Consider the following 25,200-nt stretch of genomic DNA (forward strand, 5'->3'; position numbering starts at 1 on the left):
GCAAAAAATAACTCTGACAAGGAAAATATCCAAAACAGCCAACCCAAAGATCTTGAGGAACAAACATCTCCACTGCCTAAGAAAAAGTCTGTACCACCGATCATGATCAAACCCCCAGCTAACATCAAGCAGAATGTTTATCTAAAACAACTCTCCGAATAATCATTTACCAAATTTTACAGTAAAGTTAGTGGAGAATTTCTTAAAGTTTTTCCAAACACTTCTGACGACCACAGAACACTCACCACTTATCTTAAAAGTCACTCAGTAGAACACTATATCATCAATACACAACACACAAAAAAAAAAAAAAAAAAATTCAAAGTTGTAATTTGAGGACTACCTGTCGACATTTACACCACAGAAATTAGTGACATTTTAACAGACCTAGGATACTCAGTTCATAAAGTAGTGCAAAGGACATGATTACGTACACGCCAACCCATGCCACTATTTCAAGTACAATTTCTTCTAAATACAAATACCCAACATTGACTCAATTTATAACATCACATACTTTTCACTATTCATAGTTGACATCCAAAGATACATTAGCAAAAATCTCATTACACAGTGCCATAACTGTCAAAAATGGAATCACTCCTCCGAAAATTGTTTCTTAGCTCCACACTGTGTTAAATGCACAGGAGAACATAAGACTTCACTCTGCCCTAAAAAAGGCTTTCTAGAAATCCCATCTGTGTAAATTACAGTAATTCTCATCGTGTGTCTTATTGTGGTTGTTTAAAATTCCCCAAACCAAAAACTACTAATGCAAATCAGCCAAAAAGATCATACTTGGAACCAATTCTCAATAAACCACGGTATCACAAATCACAACAGCCTGAAATTAATTTAAATCAGTCTATCCCCTCCACATCCAAACATAATCATAATCAAAAATTTCCAAACAAATCTCCGTCAGCCTTCTTAGAATTTCTATGCGCAATTAAAGAACTTGAATCAATTTTCGTCATTCAACTATCCAAATTAACACTACTTATCAACCAAAACTAGAGTTAAGAAATGCAAATACAATTATGAAAAAAAAATTATATAATATTTATAAAGCTCGAAGAAGCAAATAACTCATTCTAAATAATCTGATACTTCAGTAAATAGTTAGCCCCTCATTTTCTCTTAATTGCAATCCTTCAGTAAATATCTTAAAATTTTAATAACTCTCATCTAGCAGGTTAACCCCTCCCCTCCCTTTACTTCCCCTTTCAAAATTATATGTCATTGGAAAGAGTCCCCCTCCCCATTGCGCACTGAGGATCACTCGCCTACCTAATCAATCACCTTCCTCCTCTTTGGCCCAAGACTGCTCTGACTCCTCCCCAGAGTTACGATCTTCTGGAATGGTCAATAGATGGCGCCAGCTATGCTGCTGAAAGTAATCTTCACTTGCCTACTCAGTGCTTATTATCTTAGAACACTCGTCAACAACATCAACTCGTCTGCTCACGTTACTCTTGGACTTGCACCTTACTTTTCCAGCAATATGCTCATCAACATTCGGAAATACTGGGATAGGTTTTTAACCGGGAGCCCATTTTCATTGAACCTTCAGTTCACAGAGTCGGGAGAACAGATGAATTTAAAGGGAGAGCACCAAATCTAGAATATTCTTTTTAAAGCAGCTATTATATTTCCTTACATCTTATGTATATATGATATAATAATTTATATGTGGTGAATTTCCATAATTATTTTCATAAATTTTCTAAGATTTTACAAGTATTAGATTTTTCTGCAAATATCAAATCCATAAATTAAATCCCCCCCCATTATGTTTATTCTTAAATATTTTGTGCATTCTTTTACAGTAAAATCTCTGCACAGTAATCCTTTTTAAAATTCAATTCAAAGAATTAGAAAGAATTTTCTTTGCAGGTACTAAATGCAGAATTCATTTACAAAAATTTTAATTAGAAGTATTTTGTGCATTCTCATTCTGACCTTCTACTTTTTGGCTTCGTCTGATGCTTCCAGAATATTAAATATTGTTAAATTCTATTGAATAGGAATATAGTAATAGCAAAAACTACTCACACTTTATAAAAAATAAAGTCCGTATAAAAATTTTGAAATATTAAACATTGATAATTAAATATCCAAAATTGAATTTAACTGAACCCAGCTAATTAAAGTTTTATTTTCATTGTCTTTAAAAAATAAGATCCTGCTTACAAAGAAAAAATTATGAAAGGATTTATTTGAAATTTCAATAATTTAAGTTGCAATTCATATAATTCTTTCTAGTGTAACTTCTAACATTCATATTTAATTCTTAAAAACTGATAAATAATTTATTTACTTTTAACTGTAATCATAATCATGGTTTATTTGCTTTCATTATCGGTGTATATAAATTACTCTATGTGCACTTGTTAAATCTAAATTTCCAGTAATTGGTTTTAAAAATTTTTAATCTATTATTTCAATTTTGTTCTTAATACATTCAAGGTATTTTATGATTTATGTACATTTTGTTTCATTATTAAAAAAAGAGTAATATTTTTTTCTTTTCCATACTTTCTGTAACAGTAAATTTTGTTGACAGTTTTCATTGGAGTTCAAGCATTTTGGTTTGTTTCTAGGTCATATTATGCCACCACCACCACCCGCTCCTCCAGTTTCATCTTTCAGTGGCATGCCTCCTCCTCCACCACCATTGCCCCCTGCATCTAGTTCTACATCTCAGATTCCAATGCCACCAAGCAGTACAGAGCAGCCTCCACCGCCTCCTAAGTCAACTGATCAGCCACCATTGCCTCCACCACCTCCACCAATGGGTATGTCATGTAGTTTCAGTTTAGAACTGTTAGTTTAAATCATATTTATAAATTATTTACATAACTTAAGTTTAAATAACTTAAGTTTAATATGTAATTTTTCTTCTGCATAATATTTTTTATTTCATTTATAATTTAGTATTAAAATGTTAACTTGATTTTTACCATTAAGAATATATAAGTTATTTATGTTGATTTAATAAATATTTCTTACTAATGTAGATGTCTAATTAAATGACAAAACGTGAATAGTAGCTTGGACTTTAAATTGTGACTAAATAAAAAAAATAATTAAAAAAAAAAAAGGATTGTTAATATAAACTTGCTGAATTCCAAGCAGCAGACTTTTAAGAGCTTTTGCTAATTATATTGTCTCTTCTGCATAATATGGTCATTTGTGCTGTAATCATGTGTGATCACATTAAGTAGTTACACTAAGAATCAAATTCAAATAGTTAAAATTTTAAGCTTTGCATTTGCATTCTTTGTTTAATGTTTGTGTTTGCAGTTTTTCAGCAGTATTTTCCTATGCATTAGAATTTTTGATGAAATTTTGGATATTTTTACCTCTCTTCATTTCAACTGAAGACCATGAAAGGATCTGAAGTGCATTTTCTAATTCAACAGCTGTTTGGCACACCAGTGTCATCTGCATCAGAATCCTTACCATTTCCAAACTTTCATATTCTTTTTATATTATAAAAATATATTTTTATCTTTAGTTTTCTTTATTATTGTTAATGAATTTAAAGACTTTACTGGAAAATGAATAAGTTTCTTCTTTCAGTTTGGAAGCATCCAGCATGTGTTAAAGAAATTTGGATTTTTTAAACAATTTTGATACTTTCAGCTAATCTGCACCCTCCCCCGGCCTGAAAAGTTGCCAAACATTAGTGACTAATTGTTCACCAAACTAATACGTGAAAAGCAACAGCCACCTTGAGAATGACAGAGCACTAAGAATTCTATACAAGAGCAATCAATCAATAAAATGTTTAAAAAACATCTGTGATAAAACACTTACTTTTTTCAAGAAATCCTTACATAATTTTTTATGTGCTGTTCTGTATATACCAATTTGTTTCTGCTTTAAAAAAAAGGGGGGGATTGGGCATTGCACATGTTCTCCCCATGTACACAATGATCCGTAGTCACTTAACACTAGAACCGCGGTGAGGATCAATTTGAGCCTAAATAGAAAACACCTAAAAATATACACAAGTGATTAATTTAGCTAACTAAAACATTTTACTTTCATGTAACAATCAATATTTCTCAAAATTTGCATTAAATATTTTATATATATCAATGGAAATTACCTAAATTTTTCGAAAATTGTATTATTTAAAATTTTATTTCCATAAGTATAATAACGTCTTTTAAACAAAATAAAACATAATTTTTCTAATTTTGGTTAAAACAGATTTTATCATTTAAATAAATTCAGACATAATTGTAGAAAAAAAATAAAAATTTTACCAGTTACTAGTTTTACAGATTTTTTTTTAATCCAATTTATTGTATGCATTGTGCACAAAATTTAGTCATAAGTTTTGTACATTTACACAAATAGGGCTTTGCATTTGAACAAATATCTTGGATTTTATTTTCACATTTTAAACTATGGCATTGGACTCATTTACGCTTAAATTGCTGTTTTCGGTGGTTGCTGTACACCTATATGTCACCTTGTTTTGCCGGGACAGAACAAACTTTTCTCTCAATTCTTCAACTAAGTCTTGAATGAATGCCGTCTACTTGTAGATTTTCCAGATACGGCTTTGTATAAAATCCAGGCATCGATAGCAGCAAGGTCCAAAATAGTGTAAAAAACCTGCACAAGCCACCTATGTGAAGCAGACTTGACAGTATACTTCCTTGCCATTTGGTCAATCACATCCATACCGAATTTAGTTGCGTGGTAGTAAGCAATTGTATCAGGTATAGTTCGACTATCTATTTCGATGCCTCTGTTGGCATTTTGCCAAAACACATAGAATCATCCAAAAGGGGTGTCAGTTAAGTGCTGCGAGGTGAGAGGTCACGTGGAAGTTCTCTCTTCGTAAGTAAAAGGGAATTTATATGATCGAGGGAGGGAAAATCCTTATGTCATTGGGTGATGATGTTGCATCAATTGTCTTTCGCGCCTTTAGTGTTATTTTTTTTTTTTTTTTTCATTTTTTTAGATTTGTAGAAATAAATACTAATATTCAAATTGGTTTGCAGCCCAGAAACCTAGAATGTTGAAATTTTTTTCATAATGTATGAATTTTATATGAACAATGCATAGTTCATTGCTTACTTTTAAAGATAAGGTCACTAAAATCAAGGAACTATATTCTTTAGCAGATGCATTCTTTTTTGTCGTAAAGAAAGAAAACCAATATGTTTCCACCACATTTACGTGGGATTTTTTTAGATCGTGGTTGATTGTTTACTTAACATTTGTCAATGTTGCGTATCTTTTGTGCAAGCGTTAGGGATAGCTTGTTTTTATTGTTAAAATGAGTTATGTTGGTAAAAACAAAGCTTTTCACAGTGATACTAAAAAATGGCTGCATAATGTCATTCCATTTTGTGAAATCGAAGCCAAGAATGGAGAACTTAGCATTTCCATCTCACAGCCTACGAAAAGAGCCAGCAGCATTGCAGGAGTATCTCTGATGACAATAAAGAAAATTCGCTGAGAGGCAGAAAGGAAGGAAGAGCCAGTTTTTAGTTCCTCGAAAAAAAAAAAAAAGAGCCCAAAAAAGAAGTATTAAACAGGATTGGTTTAGATGGTTTTGAATGTGATATGATTCGAAGAACTGTTCATGAATTTTATATTAAGGGGAAAAAAATTCCATCCCTTTCAAAATTACTTCCTATGCTGCAAGAAAAGATTGATTTTAAATGGGAAAAAGAAACATTAAGAAATGAACTGCATAGTATTGGATTTGTATGGAAACAAGTACGCAGTATCTTAGAAAAGTGAGGCAATTTCCTCGTGAAAGAAGACATCTCATTTACTTGGACAAAACCTGGGTGTATAGCAACATAACATTCTCAAAGTGTTGGCAATCAGAAGAAGTTTTTGGCATCTTGCAAAGCGGCAATGCATTGAAAATAATTATTGTTTTATGTGCTGGAGGAGATACAGGATTTTTACCTGATACGTCTCTAGTATACAAAGCAAATACCATATCTGGGGACTATCACGGGCAAATGAATTCTACTGTTTTTGAAAAGTGGACTTCCAAAAAACTCATTCCGAATCTTCCACCAAATGCTGTAGTGACACAATGCCTCCTACCTCACTGTTCAAGTAAATAATTGTCCAACTATGGCAAGCCGAAAAGAAGAAATTAGCCATTGGTTACTTAACAAAAATGTTCAGTTCTCTCCAGCTTTACGGATAGTGGAGTTAATGGAGTTTGTGAAACAAAATGCTCCTAAAGAAAAGTCATATAAATTAGATTCAGTGCTAAAAAAACATGGTTTCACGGCTCTACGTCTGCCCCCATACCACTGCAACATTAATGCAATTGAATTCGTATGGGATGAAAAGAGCAATTTTTTCGGAACTGCAACACAACTGGAGACATGGAAATGAATAAATTATTAAAAATTACAAAAGAAGAGTAATGATAGAAAAATTTAAAAGAAGTACTGTACTCATGTCGAAAATGACTACTGGAAAAAAGATGGTTTGATTGAAGATTTATGCGAATCTTTGATTATTTCCCCTGATGAAGAGGAAGACAACTTGGATATGTGTAGTGACTGTGATACAGAATAGTAAGTAATGAGGTAAGAAATTTTGTTTTTTAGCTCCTCAGTACATGTAATACTGCATATAGCTTTCAGCGCAAAAATCGAAGCGATGTAATATTTATTTATTATAATATAGTTATTATAATTACTCAAAAAATATAATAATTATTTATCACTGTATAATCATTATAATTAATTAATAGGAAATTTTTTCAGTGTGTAATAATGCAGATAGATCGTAGCTCGAAGATAAACTAATTATCAATTACAACATAATTATGATAATTATTATTGCTATATAATTATTATAATTAAATTATTAGAATTCATTGTAATAATAATATAATAATGAAAAATCATATATAAAATATAATAATTGAATATTTATAATAAAATTTACTTATTATGTTTTTTTTTATAAAATAATGTTATACTGCAAAACTAATTTTAGAAAACACTTGTATTTTTAAGAATATATACATAAATGCTTAATATTAAACATATGATCAGCATATCAGCGCAGATTACTTAGAAGTAATTTTGTCTCCTTCTGTCTGTGCCCTTTGAACGCTGTGGAAATAAACAGGGAAAAAGTAAAACGGAAAAAAATCCCTACAACATGATTCCACCCTGATTCCATCCACCCCATTTTGAGAATAAATCGGTCAAAATGGCGCATGCATGTTTGCGCACATGGTCGCCGGTAAGACAGTCGAACTATAATTTTTTGGGAGTATCTATAATTTAGATGAAGATTACTTAGCGACAAAACGTTTTTATCCTTTTTTCCCTTGATAAACAGTTAGACTGATGTCTTTATGCGTTAGTATCCCAGTCGCATGCAATGGGGATTTTGACATTTTCACAGAGACTGGTATTTCTCTTCTTGAGCGTTTTATAGTTCCTACAAGGCTGGTGTTTTTGGATTTCTATGCTTCTGCAAGCTTCATTGTTGTGAAAAAGTTATCTTTAGTGACATTTCTACCTTTGTTTTCATATGGACTTAATAGTCGCAGTAATACACGTTAAAAAAGAGAAACGTTGAATGGACTTTGGTTATCTTTTCCAAGATACGGGAATCCATATATTAGATGTTTTGAGTCAACATCTGCAGTTAACCAGAACTTGATTCCAAATTTATCTGGTTTGTTTTGACATGTACTGCACAATATATACCATGTGCACATAAAATTGCTATAAAAGCATCCATTTCTTATATTGTTATATTCCATTTATTTTCATGATTCTGTCGATGAGCTTCATCTTCAGTGCGTTTCTTTATTTTCTTCGTGGCGCACAATGAACTGGAAGTTGATCTGTCAGCACTATCCTTATCTTCAGGGCAGATGTTTTTATTTTATTCAGCTTATAATTCCTTACTAAATGTAGTATTTCATCTCCATGTACTCCATCTTTGATATGATTTAAATCAAATTCCTCGTCATTATAAATATCACAAATACAAATCGAATAGTTTTCTGGTTGCAATTTTGTAATTTCGACTATGCGTAATGTATGCATTACACATGCGCGCGTTGAAAGAAATGTTTAATAAAGTAAACAAATAAATATAAAGCTTTTTTTTTTTCTAAATTTTGATACCGTTTAGATCATAATTGCTCTTTATTTCATAAATTATGGTTTCATATTTTTAATTTTATAATTTCTGCATGCCATCTTACCAGAGTTAAACTGATGATCTATAATCCAGAAAAACCGATAATCCAGAATCGCCGAAGTCCCGAGGTGTCCAGATTAAAGACTTTTGACTGTATTTCAATGTTCTTGATACTAGAATCTTTTTCTTAACATGTGTATCTTCCCTTTTTTTTTTTCTCTCCTTTTCACTAGGCACAAGCATGGAAAATATGAAAAATGCTTCTAATCTTATCATTTGGCAGGCATTATAGAAAGGGATTTTTTTTTATTATAAAGAAACTGAAAACTTACAATTTAACCCTCTGACTGCTCAATTTGTGGACCGAAATTGCTTTAAAAATTGTGCTATCTTTTTTGCATATTTTAAATCTATATATATTGAAGAATTGAAAAATGCATTTTTTCTTTCTAGAAAATATTTTTTTATATGGATTTTTATTGTGAAAAACTAAGTTGCCAGAAAAACCAATTTCATATGTTATCGCCAAAAAAAAAATTCTTTTAAATAAATTTCAGTCGAATTACAGTCCATTTCTATTTGTTGCATAATATAAAAAGTAAAATGTATAAAATTTAAGGAAATATAAAGCACTGAGGTAAAAATACCTTAGAAATGCAGTTTGGTATGATAGAGTTCAAAACAGGGTTCAAGGCAAAGTCCAACTTCACAGTCTTTCCACCAGATTCAATAAATCTAATTATTAATCTAGTCAATAAATCTAATTAATAATTCAATAATTTAATTAAATAATCAAGATAATCGCTGAATGTTTTCCAGCAGCCATTTCTGTAAGAAAAAAGTGCAAAAAGTGGAGTTTGAGCGGTAATACCACGTGTCTTCAAATGCCACAATGTAGTGGACAACTAATGATATCTGTTGAGCAAAACATAAACTAAATGTCTAATACTGTATATAATTTATTTCAGTGGTTAAGCAGGGAAAAAACAGGATGTGCTCCTCAATAAAGGAAGAAAAACACATGGGCTGAGCAGATTTTGCTACATTTGTGTTGCCCATGGAAATCACGGGATGAGCAGCCAGAGGGTTAAAAGATCCATCTGATATGTCTTAATGCATCATACACAAACTAGGCATCATACTAGGCATTTTCCCATCTGATGCAATCTCTGTGGATCCTAAATTCGATTGCATAGTGCCTTTCTAAATTCTGCTTCCAATGCCTGTCTAAATTCTAAAAGTTTTGCCATTTCTAGATTTTGTTTTTTGGTGTGTCACTAAATTCTAAAAATTCTGCCATACCAGCCTTTACCATAGATATTTCATATTTCTTCTGAATTCCATATTACTAAAGTATTAGTCACTTTTTCTATACATGATAAATGCATTTAGTGTTTTTTAGAGAAACAGAAATCCTTAATTAAATCCAAAAATTCTAAAATGGAAAGGAAACATGCTGAAGAAAGAAACTGAATACATAAAAAAATTATTCTACAAAGATATGTGCAGTTATTATTATGTAAATTACCCAATTGTTTATGATTTCAGCCTTTAACATTAAATTATATAATCTTTGTCCACACTATTAATTTGAATTTGACTGTTCTCGTTTGATTACGTCACCGTAAGATGTAATTGATTTTGTTTGTTAGCATTAGAACATGCCTTTATGTTCTAAGTTCTTTTTAAGTAAGAGGCTTATTTAAACCTTTATCTGTTATTGTAATTACTTTCAGACATAGTGATAATTTGCTTCACGTCTGTCTGGGGTTTTGGACTTTTTAACTTTTACCAGATCAAGTAAAACATTCATAGGTACATTGTGGAGAGGTTGACAAGTTAGGAGGTAAAGTACGCAGAAACTAGTGAGAGCATTGGTTTGCATATTGAGACAAATCGTTAATTATTCTTGGAAAAGGTGCTTAAAGAGAAGGCAATCAATATAAACTAGGAAAAATGTTTCAGAAGGCTTCAAATTTAAATGACGGATAAATATTTTGTTCAGTGTTGTTGTTGCAAAACATAAATGTTTTGTAGCTTTTAATGTGTAATTATTCGAATATCCTTTAAGAATCAGTGTCATAAATTACATGTATTTTAAACTGTGAAACTTTATTACATTTTAATAGAAATAAAATTTAATAGTGGCCATGTAAATCCGTAATCACTAAGGTTACCTATTTACCTAATTTAATTATTTATAACTAACTGCTTACCCATAAAATTTCTCTACATATTAAAGCGAGTTATTGCCTTTCATTAATACTCATTGTGCTCACAAGATAAAACACAAAAATGTAGAAATTCAAGTAAAACTTATTCTTTGCATCTAGTGAGACTTAAAATAATATAAAACAACTTATCAACTCTGGGGCTTTAATGGCTTATTGGAACTTAATATTATATTAACTTGGTTACAACCCCTGGAGCTCTACACAAAGCTATGACACTAACTGCATCAAACAGAGCCAACCATGCCTATCACCAAACAGAGCCAACCTGCATCAAACAGAGCCAACTTTCAACACTTGCCAACCGTGCCTATATCAGGCCTTTCAGGTTTAGTTCTAATCAGCAGGTCCCTCTTTAGACAAGCAGCAGCGGTGATAACATTCAGTCTTTTGTTATGAATGATGCTGATTATGATCTTACTTCTTATTTTAACCTATGCCATTTGACATAAAATCTACCTGCTATTTACTAAACCTCTAGACCAGCAGTTCTCAATCTTTTCACTAATGTGTACCATCTAAACAAAAATTGAAAACCTTCTTAGTACCACCACTACAAAGTACTACTACCACCACCACTCTTGAAAAAAGCTCAGATCGCATAAATTTATGAGTGTTAGAGAAAAAACTCAAACAGGATGTTGGGGTTTTAATTTTTGAAATAAACAATTAAAAAATACTTTTCCTTTATGTACCACCTATTTTTTTCTTGCCTACCACCAGTGGTATATGTATGTGTACCACTGGTTGAGAACCTCTGCTCTAGACTGACCAAGTATGTGACAAAATGAGACATAAAAAAATCAACATGAAGCTAACTATTAGAAAAACATAAATGTCATTTATCTTCTTTCAAATATGTCCAACCTATTATAAGTGTAAAATATTTAATGCTACTTCGTAAACTGCATGTAGTTTATTTTATTCTCAAACTTATTAATAATTATGTTAATTCATGTTTAGTAATAATGCATACTACTTAGGGATCTATTTTATTTTTTATATGGTATTACAAAAGTGAAATTCAGGCATAGAATAATATTTTTAATTGAATTTATTCAGTTCCCATTTGCTGATATGTCCTTATTTTTTTTATTTATTATTTTTTTTTCCATTATTGGTCCTTTAAAGTCCTTAATTTCTGTGTGCAGAAATGTGTACGAACCCTTGTTTAGCATGTAGTGTCAGGCCCCCAACTTCCTTCAAAACATTTTGCTTTGATTTTCTTTCTTTATCATTTGTTCCTAATTGTACGACATTCCAAACTATCCCATCTTTGCCAACTTCATTATTTCCAACTTTGAATGTTACTGCTAATTTCTTTTTCGGATTTCCTTGAGTGCATGCGTCTTATTTTAGAATTTATTTTTCTTTTTTATATAATAAATTATCAATATCATTGCAATGAGAAGGTCTAGCGAATGTTGAGGCACTGCCAGAATCCTCATCACTTTCATTTTCTTCATTTGAATTTGAATTTTCTTCAATAGCAGGCAGGTATGCATCCTCGCTACTCAAAATCGAAACACTGTCATCATTATCATCATCTTCTGAATCATTTTCAGATAATTGTAGTAAGTATTTCAAAGCTTCCTGAACGGTGTTGAACAGTCTTGGATGACATCATTACATCATATCAATCCTTCTACTAAATACAGAAAAGCAACTTAAGAAAATCTTTCGAAATATTCATTGTAATTTTCCACTGCATTTGAACGTATTTCATATTTTGAATTAAATATTTTGACCTTGACTGAAAACCTACACTATTTCTCTCCTGCTGCAGTCCATTTGAAGAATTCGGGGGTGAGGCAGATATACTTTACAGTTACTTCCGAGAAAATGCATCTGTTTTTCATCATTTAGGCATAAACATTTCTTACGGGTCAAATTGACCAACTTCCCGGTTCTAGGTGTAAGTGTTAATAATCAGACATTTATTTATGTTACAGATTTCCCTATTCGGTAAGTTGCTGTTTACTGCAAATTATTTAAAGTCAGAAAAGGAATTTTTTTTCAATTAATACTTTTTGTGTGGTGATGATTAAATATTGGTTTCAGTCAAATTGACCCGCTCTGCAGTTATGTGTTAAGAATAGATTACATTGTGTTCAATTCACAAATTCAACATTTCACATTCTAATAGTTTGCTTGCAACTTTTTTATTGCATTTCCATAAAATTTGTTCATTTAAAAAGTACAACTTCCTGGAATGTGAATTTTTGTATTCTTTACTGTTAAGCAAACTGCCATATTTCTGTAGAAGTGCAACAGTTTCTTTTTCATCAGCTGGCAAACCCGCAGTCCCATTACACTTTGTTGTAAGAAAAAAAAAAGGGGTGTACTTTGTGCAAGAACAAACAGTAATCAGAAAAAGGACGTCGAATTTAGAGATCTACATGCATGCATACCTGGGTAACCACGTAACTATTATGGTGATATAGTGCAATGCCTTGTGAATACTTTTCGGGAGATGCTGATAATCAGAATTTTTTATTTTTATTGTTTTTCACAAATAGATTGCCGTATATTGTTAAATATGTACAAAGAATTCTAAAAACATTGATTTGGTAATTTTCTTTGATGTGCTTGTAATCTTGTTTCTATTAATTTTATGAATCATCTCCTTCACAATAATAGCATAGTGATGTTTGAAATCTTTAATGATTCCTTGATCCACAGTCAAGAATAGAATTTGTGTATACGAAAATCTTCCCACTTTTCAGTTCTGTATCCCATTTTGATAAGAAATCTGTGGAAGTTTTCGAAGTCATTTAAGCATCTTCATTTTTTGAGTTGATAACTATCCCCCCCCCCTCCTCTTGCATTTTCTGGACGTATTCCCATCAGGTTAATGTAGATTGTGAGATTTCTAGTTTCACAGCAGCTTCTTTTGGGGCTTCTTAAAAAAATCATATTGGTTAAGCAAGTCTTTTTAATTAATTTATTTATTTACTTAAATTGGATGCTGCCCATCCATCCTTCTACAGATGAAGACTAGTGAGTAGACTGTTGGAAGCAGTTTAGGGCATGCATGTATTTTATTCATCACTATCCCAGTTAATCAGTCACTGCCATAGTTTGACAATCAGACCCTAGCCTGTTAGAGCCATTTGTATTTACCTGTTATTGTCCTTTGACCATGACATTTGCGAAGACTCCGGTGAAACTTTTTATTATTTGGTTACTATAACTGGTGATATTAATTTTGTAAAACAGTGACTTTATTAAGTGTCAGAGATTTTATATATAGGTTATTTGTGTAAAGACAGTTTTGTATTTTATATCTTTAAGAGTTGATTATAAGCTTGTACTTACAAAGTTTCCTAAAATAAAATTTATAATTTAAAAAAAAAGTTTCAGTGCTGGATAGAAAAAGTCTGTAAAAGAAATCTGATGTGTTATGTGGTCTGTAGTTTGATAAATTGATATTATTAAAAGATTTGTTAGACTTTAATCAGTTTTTTAAAAAAATCTTAATAAACATGATCCACAAAGTTGTGCTTAAACATTTTCACTGAAAATAAGATGATTAGCTATCATTAACAATAAATACTAATTTCATAATGTAATAATCACCTAATGTAGTAGTGTAAAATGAGCAGCTGTTGTTTGTGTGATAGTTTTTTTAAAATTGTTTCCATATGTCTTGATTTTAAGTTAGTTATAAAAATGGAAAAATAGTCTGTATCAGTAAATTTCTTTTATTTATTTTTTCTGTTTTTAAAAACAAGTTCAACATTTTGTATGATTTGCTGTATTTTTAATTATGAATTTACGAATACTTTTTCTGCTCAATTAATTTAAAATATGGCTTTTACGTGTTATCCCATCAACCATGAAAGTTGGCTATAAATCTTTTATTGTTTTGTGAGCCATTTTCCTTTAACTAACATTTCCATTAATTCAAGCTTTTTTTATGGTAGAATCGCATAGCATGTATATATAAAGTAATCCATTGCTTAATGTGTTGTAGAATGCTTGGTCCCAAATTTTAATAATTTTCTCCAAAAAGCAAGAAAAATATAACAACAGTTAATTTATATCCATTTTTTTCATAAAAACAAAACTTGGCTTATTGAGAATCAATCCAAGTTACATAAGATGAAAACATAGGTGTTATGAGTGTGTTTTTACATCATGTTTATCCATAACTGGCACTAAAACCACATAGCTTGGTGACAATTTGTTGGCCGATGTAAGACATTTATGCATTTTAAAAATTATTTCAAATGTTTTTAAGTTATAAAATAAAGTTTAAGTAATAAAAAAGAAAAAGTAACATCTGGAAGTTTCTTTTATATATTTAATATATGTTTTTAAAAACAATTTATAATTCAATATTTTTCATTGTGTGTTCAATTTATAATTCAATATTTTTCATTGTGTGTTCAATTTATAATTCCATATTTTTCATTGTAGATAAATGAATGTTTTTCTACTTATTAATTGAAAATACTGTTTCAAGAAAAGTTGAGTCACTTTTGTATTTTAAAAGTACTATTTGCATATAAAAGTGTGGAACTAAAAAGAAGCATACTTTTTAGTTAAACGTTGTAAATATTTTACAAACTGTAACTTTTGCTGTGTGGGGTCTGTATAAAAAGTTGTTTTAATTTGCCAAGACCTTCCTTTCAAGAGGGTTTAATTTCAGTCGAACAGGCTGGCTGTATTCGTTTTTGTCGTTTTTCCCATGTGTATCGTATATTAGACACAAAGGCATCCATCATCTTGGGCAGATAGCCCTAGTGTGCTTTGCCACAATCAGATAAATAATTAATAATAAAATTTAAAAAAAAAAAAAAGCTTTCTACTGAGTGTGTTAAAACTGTTTTCATGAAACCATTTTAAGCATGTAGTTGAAAGAGTTGTAGAAATAAAGCCTGTAATTGCTCCCCCCCCCTTTAACACACTGGATATGTTGCATTTACATTGGTGTTCACATATATTGATAATTTTATAGTCTTATGTTTCATAATAGCAAGAAGTTATTCTGATAGAAGCTTCCAAGTAAACTTTATTTTCAAGCAGAATACCAGTATCTTTTTACTTCTTACTATCTTTAAAATCCATTGTTTATTCATAATAGATTTAAAAAGAACAGAAGGAAGTTAAAAATAATAAACTGTTAGTAACTTGCCTTTTTAAGTTATTCAATAATGTTAAAAATCTTTGTTTATAATTGTTCTATGATATTTGTCAAAAAAATCTTTCTTTTATCAGTGTATTTTTTATTTTTTGTGTTTAAGGTTTGCCTCCTGGCATGCCTCCGTTTCACAGTCAGTCTGTGCCTCCCCCTCCTCTTCATGGAATGCGACCGCCAATTCCTGGCATTGGTTTTCCAAGGCAGCCTTTTGGTAAGATTGTTCAGTATCCTTAATATGCTCTTTTTAAAATCTTAAACAGTATGTCTGTTTACTAAGGATTTACAATTAAATATAAATCACTACAAATTTATATTAAATTGAAATTATAAGTTTCATTATTCCTTAATTTATATCCCAAGAGAAAGCATAATTACTTATTTTTTCAAAGTGTATATTTTGGGGAGGTAATACATTCAGCTCTTCTGTATGTGGTTTCATTCAAGAGAACTCTCCCCCGCCATTGTGAAATACTTTAAAATCTATAACAATCATAATATGAGGCTGTGTTAACAAGCCTGTGTGTTGTATATTGTAGTCAACAAAATATTGAATGATGTATACAATGAAACTAGACAATTCATGTTTTTGGAGCTGTTATTAAAGTGTTTTGAGTCAGCACAAATACCTGTGGAATATTTTTCTGTAATTTGGTGGTAGTTACTTTACACCAATTGAGTAGAATTATTATAGCATCACATTTCAGCTTACTTGCCAAGTTTTCCTTGTAGAAAGAATGGTTTATTGACTATGGGATAAATGATTTTCTTCATCTGTTATCATACCATACCTACACATGTAAGTTTTATTTTAAATATCAGTTTTTGGTTGCGAGCAACCATTTTAACATAATTTGGTGATTTTGATTTATTAACTTCACGTTTTTTCCCACTCTTTTGCAGTCGTATGTCATATTCACTACATCTAGTCATATAAGTTTGTGGAATTTTGCTGTCTAAAATTTTTATAGTTTTTTCTTCTAAACATAAACTTATTTAAATAATGCTGGTAATTCAGATTTAGTATACTTAATTCTTTTTAATGATAAAGAAGAAGATAATGGAAATACAAGGTAACCAAGAAAGTGCTTGCCATTTCTGATATGACATTGGAAAAGTGAACTCCAGCATAAAAATAGTCGCCAAACTTGGCAATGAAGTGGTTAGGATGGGAGTCCGAACATTGACCATACAGTATAAAAGTACATTGCATCAGTACTTCAAACATAACTCACACAATGACTGATTGAAACGGACCTGTCAAAAATGCTCATTTGGCGTTATTTGCTGTATGATTTTAAAGTGGGCCGGTCAGCTTCAGAATCAAGTCGCTGAATATGCCAGGTTTTTTTGGATGATGTCGTTAACAAACGAACCACTAAGCAATTTTTTCCAGAAGTTCAGGTCAGAGGGTATGTCTCTTAGTGATGCACCACGCAGCAGTCGGCCACAAGCGCTGGACAATGAGGCCCTGAGAGCAGTTATAGTGAGTGATAGTAGCCAAACATGTGGTGAGCTTGCTGCACACTTCCAGGTATCTGATGGAATGATCGGACTCCATTCGCACCGCATAGGAAAGGCATGCAGGCTGAGCAAGTGGGTACCCAACTCACTGTCCAATACAAACAAGCAACAGCGTGTCACTGCCTGTTTGTCATTGCTTATTCGCCACAACAGTATATCCGTATTTGATCGAGTACTCACCAGCGATAAAAAGTGGGTCCAGTATGACACACCCAGGTGTTCCAGACATTGGTTGTCACCACATGTCCTTGTGCCTTACGCTGCGAGACCTTCTCTCCACCCGCGCAATATCATGCTCTGTATCTGGTGGACTAGTTTCCAAGTGGTGCACTATGAGCTCCTGCCAGTGGGCCAAACCATGATGGCAGGCCTGTACTCGCAGCAGTTGGAATGTGTGTATAGGGCACTGATGCATAAAGAACCACAATTGGTCAACCATAAAGGTGTCCTCCATGACAATGTGAGGCCACATGTGGTTTGGGAGGCAAGGCACACCATCCAGCAACTGGGCTGGGAGACACTACTCCATCCACCATATTTCCCATATCTTGCACCAGCAGACTACCACCTTTTGCAGTCCCTGGACAGCCATCTTCGTGGGAATTCCTTCAACAACCGGCCAGACCTCGAAAAGGCCCTCACGGATTTCTTTGCATCTAAGAACCCTTAGTTTTACTGCAATGGCATTGCACAGCTAGCCACTGGTTGGCAAAAGGTACTGTAAGCCGATGGTGATTACTTTGAAGATTAGTGGGGAAGCTGATTATCATTTGGAGCTGAGTGTATGCAAAAAAAATAAGTATAACTGTGGAGATAAATATTATACCACTTTCAGGAGGATAAATAAATAAATATTTAATTCTGGCCCGAAGAGAAAGAGCTTTAAAAAGAATGAAAGCCATGTGTGGAGAGTCAAGAAATTTTGATATTACATAAAAGACTATAAATGTTTTTTGATGTGTCTGTTTTATCCAGATTGCTCAGTATCAAAACATAAAGATAGAAATTAAAAATTTTGCATGTTGAAAATAAAGATGCATTTTTAACTAATGTAACTGAAGTCAAAGCTGTCGTAGGATTCTTAAATGTAATAAATGTTCATCATGCTAATCGGTTAATTGTAGAACTGTGGGTTAAAATGGGCACTAAATGGAAATATTTTAGCTGATATTGAATCTGAAATGATTCTGAATTTTATCATAAAATATCTGAGTATTTAAGATTTTATGATCAAAACTCAGTAAGAAAGGGGAATTAAGTTATGAGGGAAACCAATTTATTAACATTTGGGTGGCAGGAAAAGACCTAACCACCAGGTGAGAAACTGTGAGAATTTTGTATAGTGGTTTCAACCAATACATACTGTTAAATTTATGGAAGCTTCGTATTAAGCTTTATAAGCGATAGAGTATCTAATTTCTAATAACCTATCAACATAGAAATACTATTCTGAAATTATATCCTGCAAAGCAACTAAAACTTGCAAGATGGCTAAATTAGACCTTATTTGCTGTGCTCAACATTTCAGGTGTATGTTGCAAATAATTTTTAGAGCAATTGGGAATGAAACAGAAGAAAATTAATGGGATAATTTTCAGACAAGCTTGTAAAGGTAAAATTATATGTGAAATTACCATTTTGACTGTTATGCATGTGAATTTGATGTGAAAGATTATGAACATATTAATTGTTGAACATTTAAAATGCTGTGGTTCGAAAAACAAAATTTATTACACAAAATTTATTAATTAAACAAAATTTAAAATTTATTCACATGCATAACAGTCAAAAGAATAAATACACACACACATGGCGAAAAGATTTACAAAGGTTATATATATAACTTTACAGCAGCAGGTCATGGTTTAACGAATCACAAACAAGACCAGAAAACAACCAATCAGAAATAACATAAAAAAATATAAACAAATAAAACAGGATTAAGTTTCAGAATGCATCTGACGTGACAGAAAGCTATAATTCTTTTTAACCAATAAAAATGTGATTACAAATATCTCAACACTCTCCCTTAATCGCACTTTATAGAAAAGATAGAAGAATTGCACAATTTTTAAACAGCTCAATGACAATAGTTCATAGAATTTTGTTTTGGAGAGAGCCTTAGTTAACATATCTGCAATTTGTAAACTTGATTGCACATATTCAATTTTAATATTATTTTCTTTAACAATCTTCGAGTGAACTTTAATTTTATATCTACATGTTTCAATCTACCAAAAAAGTTTTCATTAACAATACTTTTAATACATGACTGGTTATCTTAAAAAATATAAACATTTTTAACACTGGAAATTTCATTTACTACATTTTTTATCCATAAAACATCTTGAATACCTTTACATAAAGCAATTATTTCAGTTTCTGTTGATGAAAGTGCAATACATTTTTGCTTGTTTCAGCACCACATAATAGGACAGTTTGAAAATGTTATAAAGTAACCAGTAATTGATTTTCTATCTTGAGTATCTCCCCCCCCCCCAATCTGCATCTACGTACAAACATAAGTTTGCCCTTTCTAAATCACCCTTTTTGTATATCAATTTTAAATTTAAGGTGTTTTTCAAGTACCTAAGAATTCTCTTTAGAGCACACCAGGAAACATCACTAGGATGCTCCTGCAGTTAAACAATTTACTGCAAATAAAATATCTGGCCTTGTAATATATGCTAAGTAAAGTAAGTATTCAATTAATTCTTTGTATGGGCCATGAAATGCATTTCCTTTCTGAAAAGCTGCTGTAGGTTTTGGTTCAATGGGAGTTGGGGCAGTTTTACAATCAGACATTTTAAATTTATCAAGTAGTTTTTGAATATATGGTTTCTGATCTAAATATAAACAATTGAACTCAAACTTCAGTCTAATGCCTAAAAATTCTGAGACACTTTCAGATTTTGACGTCTGAAATTCTTTAGATAACAATGATATTATAATACTTGTTTCTTTTACATCCGAACCTGCAATTGATAAGTCATTCACATAAAGAGCCATAAATACTTTCTTACAATTTAGATTTCTTATGAAAGTACGTGGTTCAGAGTCCAATTGCTTAAAATCTAATTTAATAACAAAATTAAGAAATTTCTGATACCATTGTCGAGGAAAATGTTTAAGACCATATAAACTTTTTTTACGTTTACATTTCTTACCACTCATATCATCATATCCTTTGGGCTGGTCCATGTAGATGGTTTCATCTAGCTTACCATTCAAGGAAGCTGTCTTGACATCTAAATTAAAAGTTTGTAAACCTTCATTATTGATTATTACCAGGATTAACCGTACAGAGTACATACTAATTACTGGAGAAAATGTGCCTGTATATTCTATGCCTTCTTTTTGCCTGAAGCCATGAGCAACAAGACTGGCTTTATAAGTTCCATCTCATTTTTTATGTAGAACCCATTTGCAAGAAGATTCATTAGTTTTAATTTTTGATCACAACAGTATCCTAATCTTCTGTGCCATAAATCATCATTCTTTATTGCTAAAGCTGTGTATAAATTTGGTGAAAAATCACTAAAATATTGCCCGCATTTGTCCAAATATCCAACTCTGAGATATTTGTTTTTGTTTTCATTGTAAACTATTTCATTTTTAGAATTATGCTCAAACTTGCTGCTTCAATATTTTTGACAGAAATTAATTATCCATTTAATTTTGTAACGTAAAGAACATCTTTTAACATTATTTCAACACCATTCTTAGTTTTGCCACAAATGTCACCAATGCCTTCTATTTCTAAAACCGCTGATTTTAGACACACATTTAACAGTTCCAGTCTTACGCTTGAGGTAAACCATTCCTTGTTAAAGGACATGCGAGAAGTTGTGCCAGAATCAATAATAAATTGATCATGCACAAGATTTCCAGCCCTAAAAGATATTGCAGGGAATGCATACGTATTTTGAATTTGTCTGCTTTTTAGGATTTTCAAAACATTCACTTTTGAAATGACCAGTTTTCTCACAGCTATGACAAACGCAGTTTCTTTTTCCTACAGAATTTAACAGAATGTTCTTTTCTTTTACAATAAATACAAAACAGTTCTTTACGAGCACTAATAAAAACAGAGTTGTCCATATTTGGATTAGAATACTTATTTTCACTTTTGTAATCGAATATAAGGGATTCAGAATCAATATGTTTTTAACAAAAATCCAAACCCAAATTATCACTTGGTTGATTTTCTAGTGATGCCTTAACATTTTCATATTCCTTTGGCAATGACATTGAAATGTAAATAATAAAATCAAAGTCACTTACTTCAGATCCAGAGATGTGCAGATTACTAACCAAGTTCATTATGTTGTATCTTTGACACATCTTTAGATTTTCTTATGGTAGCCAAACATACTCGCTGCTCCTTCAGCACTATAAGTAGCTTGCAGTTTCTTCTATATTTGTGTCTTCACTTTGAAGAGAAGCAAGAATATTATCACTTAAAAGCGCAAGAATTAAGGCATAAGCCTTTTTTGATTTCAAAACATCTGCAGTCTTGCTTGCACTTGCTTCTGTTTCTAAAAATGTATCCAATTCCTTTGCAGTAAATACTGCTTGAAACCTTTGACCCAAAACAGTAAAGTTATTAACACCATTAAATGGTACAACACCAAAAACTTCTTTTTCACTTCCACTTGAAGAAGCCATCATTCACGGAAAGCCAAAACAAAAATCAAACTCATGTGAATGATAACATATGACACTTGCATAGAAAGTTAGATGGAAAAAAAAAAAAAAAAGATTAGCGCTTTCTAACAAAATTTATTACAAGCAAAAAGAAGAAATATACACACACAGCGAAAAGGTTTACAGAGGTTAATATGCATAGCTTTACAGCAGATCATGGTTTAATGAATCACAAACAGGATTCAGAAAACAACCAATCAAAAATAACATAAAGAAAATATAAACAAAAAAAATAGGGTTAACAGATGTGACAGAAAGCTGTAATTCTTTTTAACTAATAAAAATGCCATTACAAATATCTCAACATTAATTAAAGGGGGAAAAAGTGATGTGAACGTAATAAGGGAAATCTAAAATTACTATTAACAAAATATATTTGCAGAATTTTTCTAAAACTGTTCCTGAAATGTGCTTTCCCATGCATAATTGCAGCATTTCTTTAAAATGTGATAATTTATATTTTATTTTAGAGATCATGTTTCTAACTATGCAAGTAAGTTTGGTATATAGGTATTGCTTTTAATTCTGCCATTGTGACATGATGTACGTTTTCATTAGAACTGGGTGTAATGCTCATTAAACATCATTATTTGAATATTCAATTTCATTGAAAACATAGAAACACAAATTTGAAAACTGTTCAAAATAACCGTGAAAAAAAAAAGTTTTATGAGGTAAAAAGTAGTTATGATATATGTTAATTTTATTAAGCATCCATTTAAAAAAATTGCTCTGTTTTCGTTAAGGTAAAATTATAATATTATATAAACTATTAGCTTTTATGAATAAGTACATTTTCTTATGATTATGCAGCATAGAACACTGCTGGAGATAGTCACATTCCTCTGTCTTGTCTAATTCTTCCATGAACTGGGAAGATTCTAATATTTCTCAATTAGATATAATTACTGAAGCTTCAGAAAATATAATACTTAGAATTATTGAGTTTCAAATTAAGTATTCATTCCATACAACCGACAGAGTCTGCAAGGTCCATGTATGCGGTCATGATAAAACTCTAGTTATGTTACCATTTCAAAGCTTTTTCTATTGTAATCACATTTCATTGTACTGATAAATAAAAAATTAAAGTATACAGGTTTTTATTTTTATTCTGTAATATTCAGGTAGTAATGTCATGTTTTTATGCTTTTACATTCAAACCTTTTAATGTCAATTGTCTGTACAGCATTCTCGTTTGAATGCAATAAGCAATACACAGATATATATATAAAGATAAAATTTAGTTTGACAGTTGGGAACTTTTGAAGAATCACGAAAATCACTTAATATTCCAAATATACCTTTATTACTTGTAGCACTAAACAATAGGGGCCAATCTGCACCCCACAATTTTGATGATGGTGCATTACATTTTAAACAAAAGCAGCAAAGCAAGAAACGTCCTTCAGCCAGCAAGCATAGGCAGAGAAAGAGGGTGGGGTAGGATTGCAACAATATTTATAGTAAAAGTTTTCATTAATCTGATTTGCTAAAACTTATAGGCAATGCAGTAGTTTCAAGATGACATAATGCGGAATATGTTTTCAGATATGACACAGTTTAGAGAAAGTTATTACTACAGACAAAGTACCCAAATTAAAAATGAACAATTAAGATGCATTTTAAATTATAATTTTGATTTGCATTTTTTTATCTTACATATATATGTGTGTGTGCATAAGAAAAATAAAGAATATATAAAGGATAAATTATAATTTAAAGTAGCGGTTTAAATTAATTTCCCTTCTCTCTTCTAAAAATAGTAATCTCTCTTTGCACTGTGTCATTTCAAGACTAATCCATGTCATATGACTCTTACGTAATTCTGATGATGTAAATGGAACTAAAACTCAAACAGCCGATTAATAATTTTATAGTAGTATTAATTATCCAATCAAAATGCATTTAGAACCAAAAATAACTCAGACTGAATTAAGATTTTTGTCCTGAAGATAACACACTCGCTTGCTTTCTATGTTTTGGCTTAACTCAACTGTTACCTGCTATTCTTACTGTAAAGCTGTCAAAATGTAAACATTTTGAAATAGGCACTAATAATGTGCAAGTTATTTGTGGCTGCAACATGGTTACTGAAATAAAATGAAGATTTAATCTGCCATGGCTGGCAGTTTCCTGTTCATTATGGATCGGAATTTCAGCATTCTACACCATCAAAATTCTTTCTCTTTATCATGGATTCAACCTTCTACGTTCTACACCATCAATATTGCTTTGGTACCAAGTCCTTTTATTTCGTATAGTATATATATATATCTGTGTGTGTGTGTGTGTGATCTTTAATTAATATTTGAAAGTTTTTTACATAATTCTCTATATTACTGCAATTGCCATTTTAGGTCCTCCTCCTCCATTTCCCGGTAGAGGTAACATGCCACCTGCTCCACCACCTCCTGGACCAATGCCCCCACCTCCAGTGCCAAGAGGTGTGAGACCACCAATGCCTCCACCACCGCCTCCTCCACCCAGCTCAGCACCTTAAATATGAAAAATGTGAATAAAGTGTATTTTATATGTAGTAGTTAGAATTTTTTTATTTAATAAATTCTTTTTTTTTTTTTTTTTTTTTTTTTTTTTTTTTTTTTCCCCTTAAAATGACTGTTATTTGCTGAAATTGCAAAATAATTTACATATCAGAGCATTGTTTGGACTGATTCTTAAACTTAGCCGTGCCTTCGTGAGAATAACAGTTATAACCCGGAGCTCATTTACAGTATAGCAGATAGTTTTTATTTATCATGTTAAATATATGTAAAAAAGTAAATTTTAGCAACATGCTTCTCTTCAGAAACCTTTTATCATAGTTTAGCTTTTCTTCTGCTAGTACTTTTTGTTTTCAGTTATTTCTGTGTGATACTATAATATTATCACATCATAATTGTAGCAGCAGTATTTAATAGAAACCCTTTATTTTTTAATTTATTTATTTTTGTGGCCGTCCTTGTCCTTCCATGGTCCTGTCACTATTTGGAATGGGAGAAATAAGCTGGAATTTAGATTAATTTTATGGTATCTCAAGTTTTGATACCTGTTAATACTACTTGTACCTAAATGTGCCAAAATATTTATTATATTAGTTGTTTCTAAAGAGTATTAACATATATCAAAATTTTAGATGTTGTTACCTGTGTCTCAATATTCTTTCTATACCAGTGGTGGACAAACTTCTTTAAGAATGGGCCAAAAAGCAAGAGAAAAAAAAAATTAATGGGCAATAAAATTTATTCTAAAATTTTAAAAAAATATACAAATATTAATGTAAGGAATAAAACTGCAACTGCATTTTTAAAAATTATTTAAATATTATTTATTATATATTTTAAAGTTCAAACTAAGATGCACTAATTCTGAGAAATGATGCTAAATGCTCATCTGTCAGTGTATTCCTAATAGAACTACCAAGAG

General features: G+C 31.3%; 1 protein-coding gene across 2 annotated transcripts in view; it reads left to right on the forward strand.

Moving 5' to 3' along the window:
- LOC118204858 (splicing factor 3B subunit 4-like) overlaps window positions 1-24,313 on the forward strand; it is a 75,663-nt gene extending 51,350 nt beyond the window's left edge. For both annotated transcript variants that reach the window (XM_085821569.1, XM_085821570.1), the window contains 3 exons: window positions 2,604-2,798; window positions 15,650-15,757; window positions 24,135-24,313. In XM_085821569.1, coding sequence (XP_085677695.1) covers window positions 2,604-2,798; window positions 15,650-15,757; window positions 24,135-24,277 — 446 coding nt within the window. In that variant the 3' untranslated portion in view covers window positions 24,278-24,313. The remainder of the gene's footprint in view (window positions 1-2,603; window positions 2,799-15,649; window positions 15,758-24,134) is intronic.
- The last annotated feature ends 887 nt before the right edge of the window (window positions 24,314-25,200 follow it).

This window comes from Stegodyphus dumicola, chromosome 8 (assembly GCF_044657685.1).
Source record: "Stegodyphus dumicola isolate Sdum_Otavi_A_Nest chromosome 8, ASM4465768v1".
NCBI classification, from domain to species: domain Eukaryota; kingdom Metazoa; phylum Arthropoda; class Arachnida; order Araneae; family Eresidae; genus Stegodyphus; species Stegodyphus dumicola.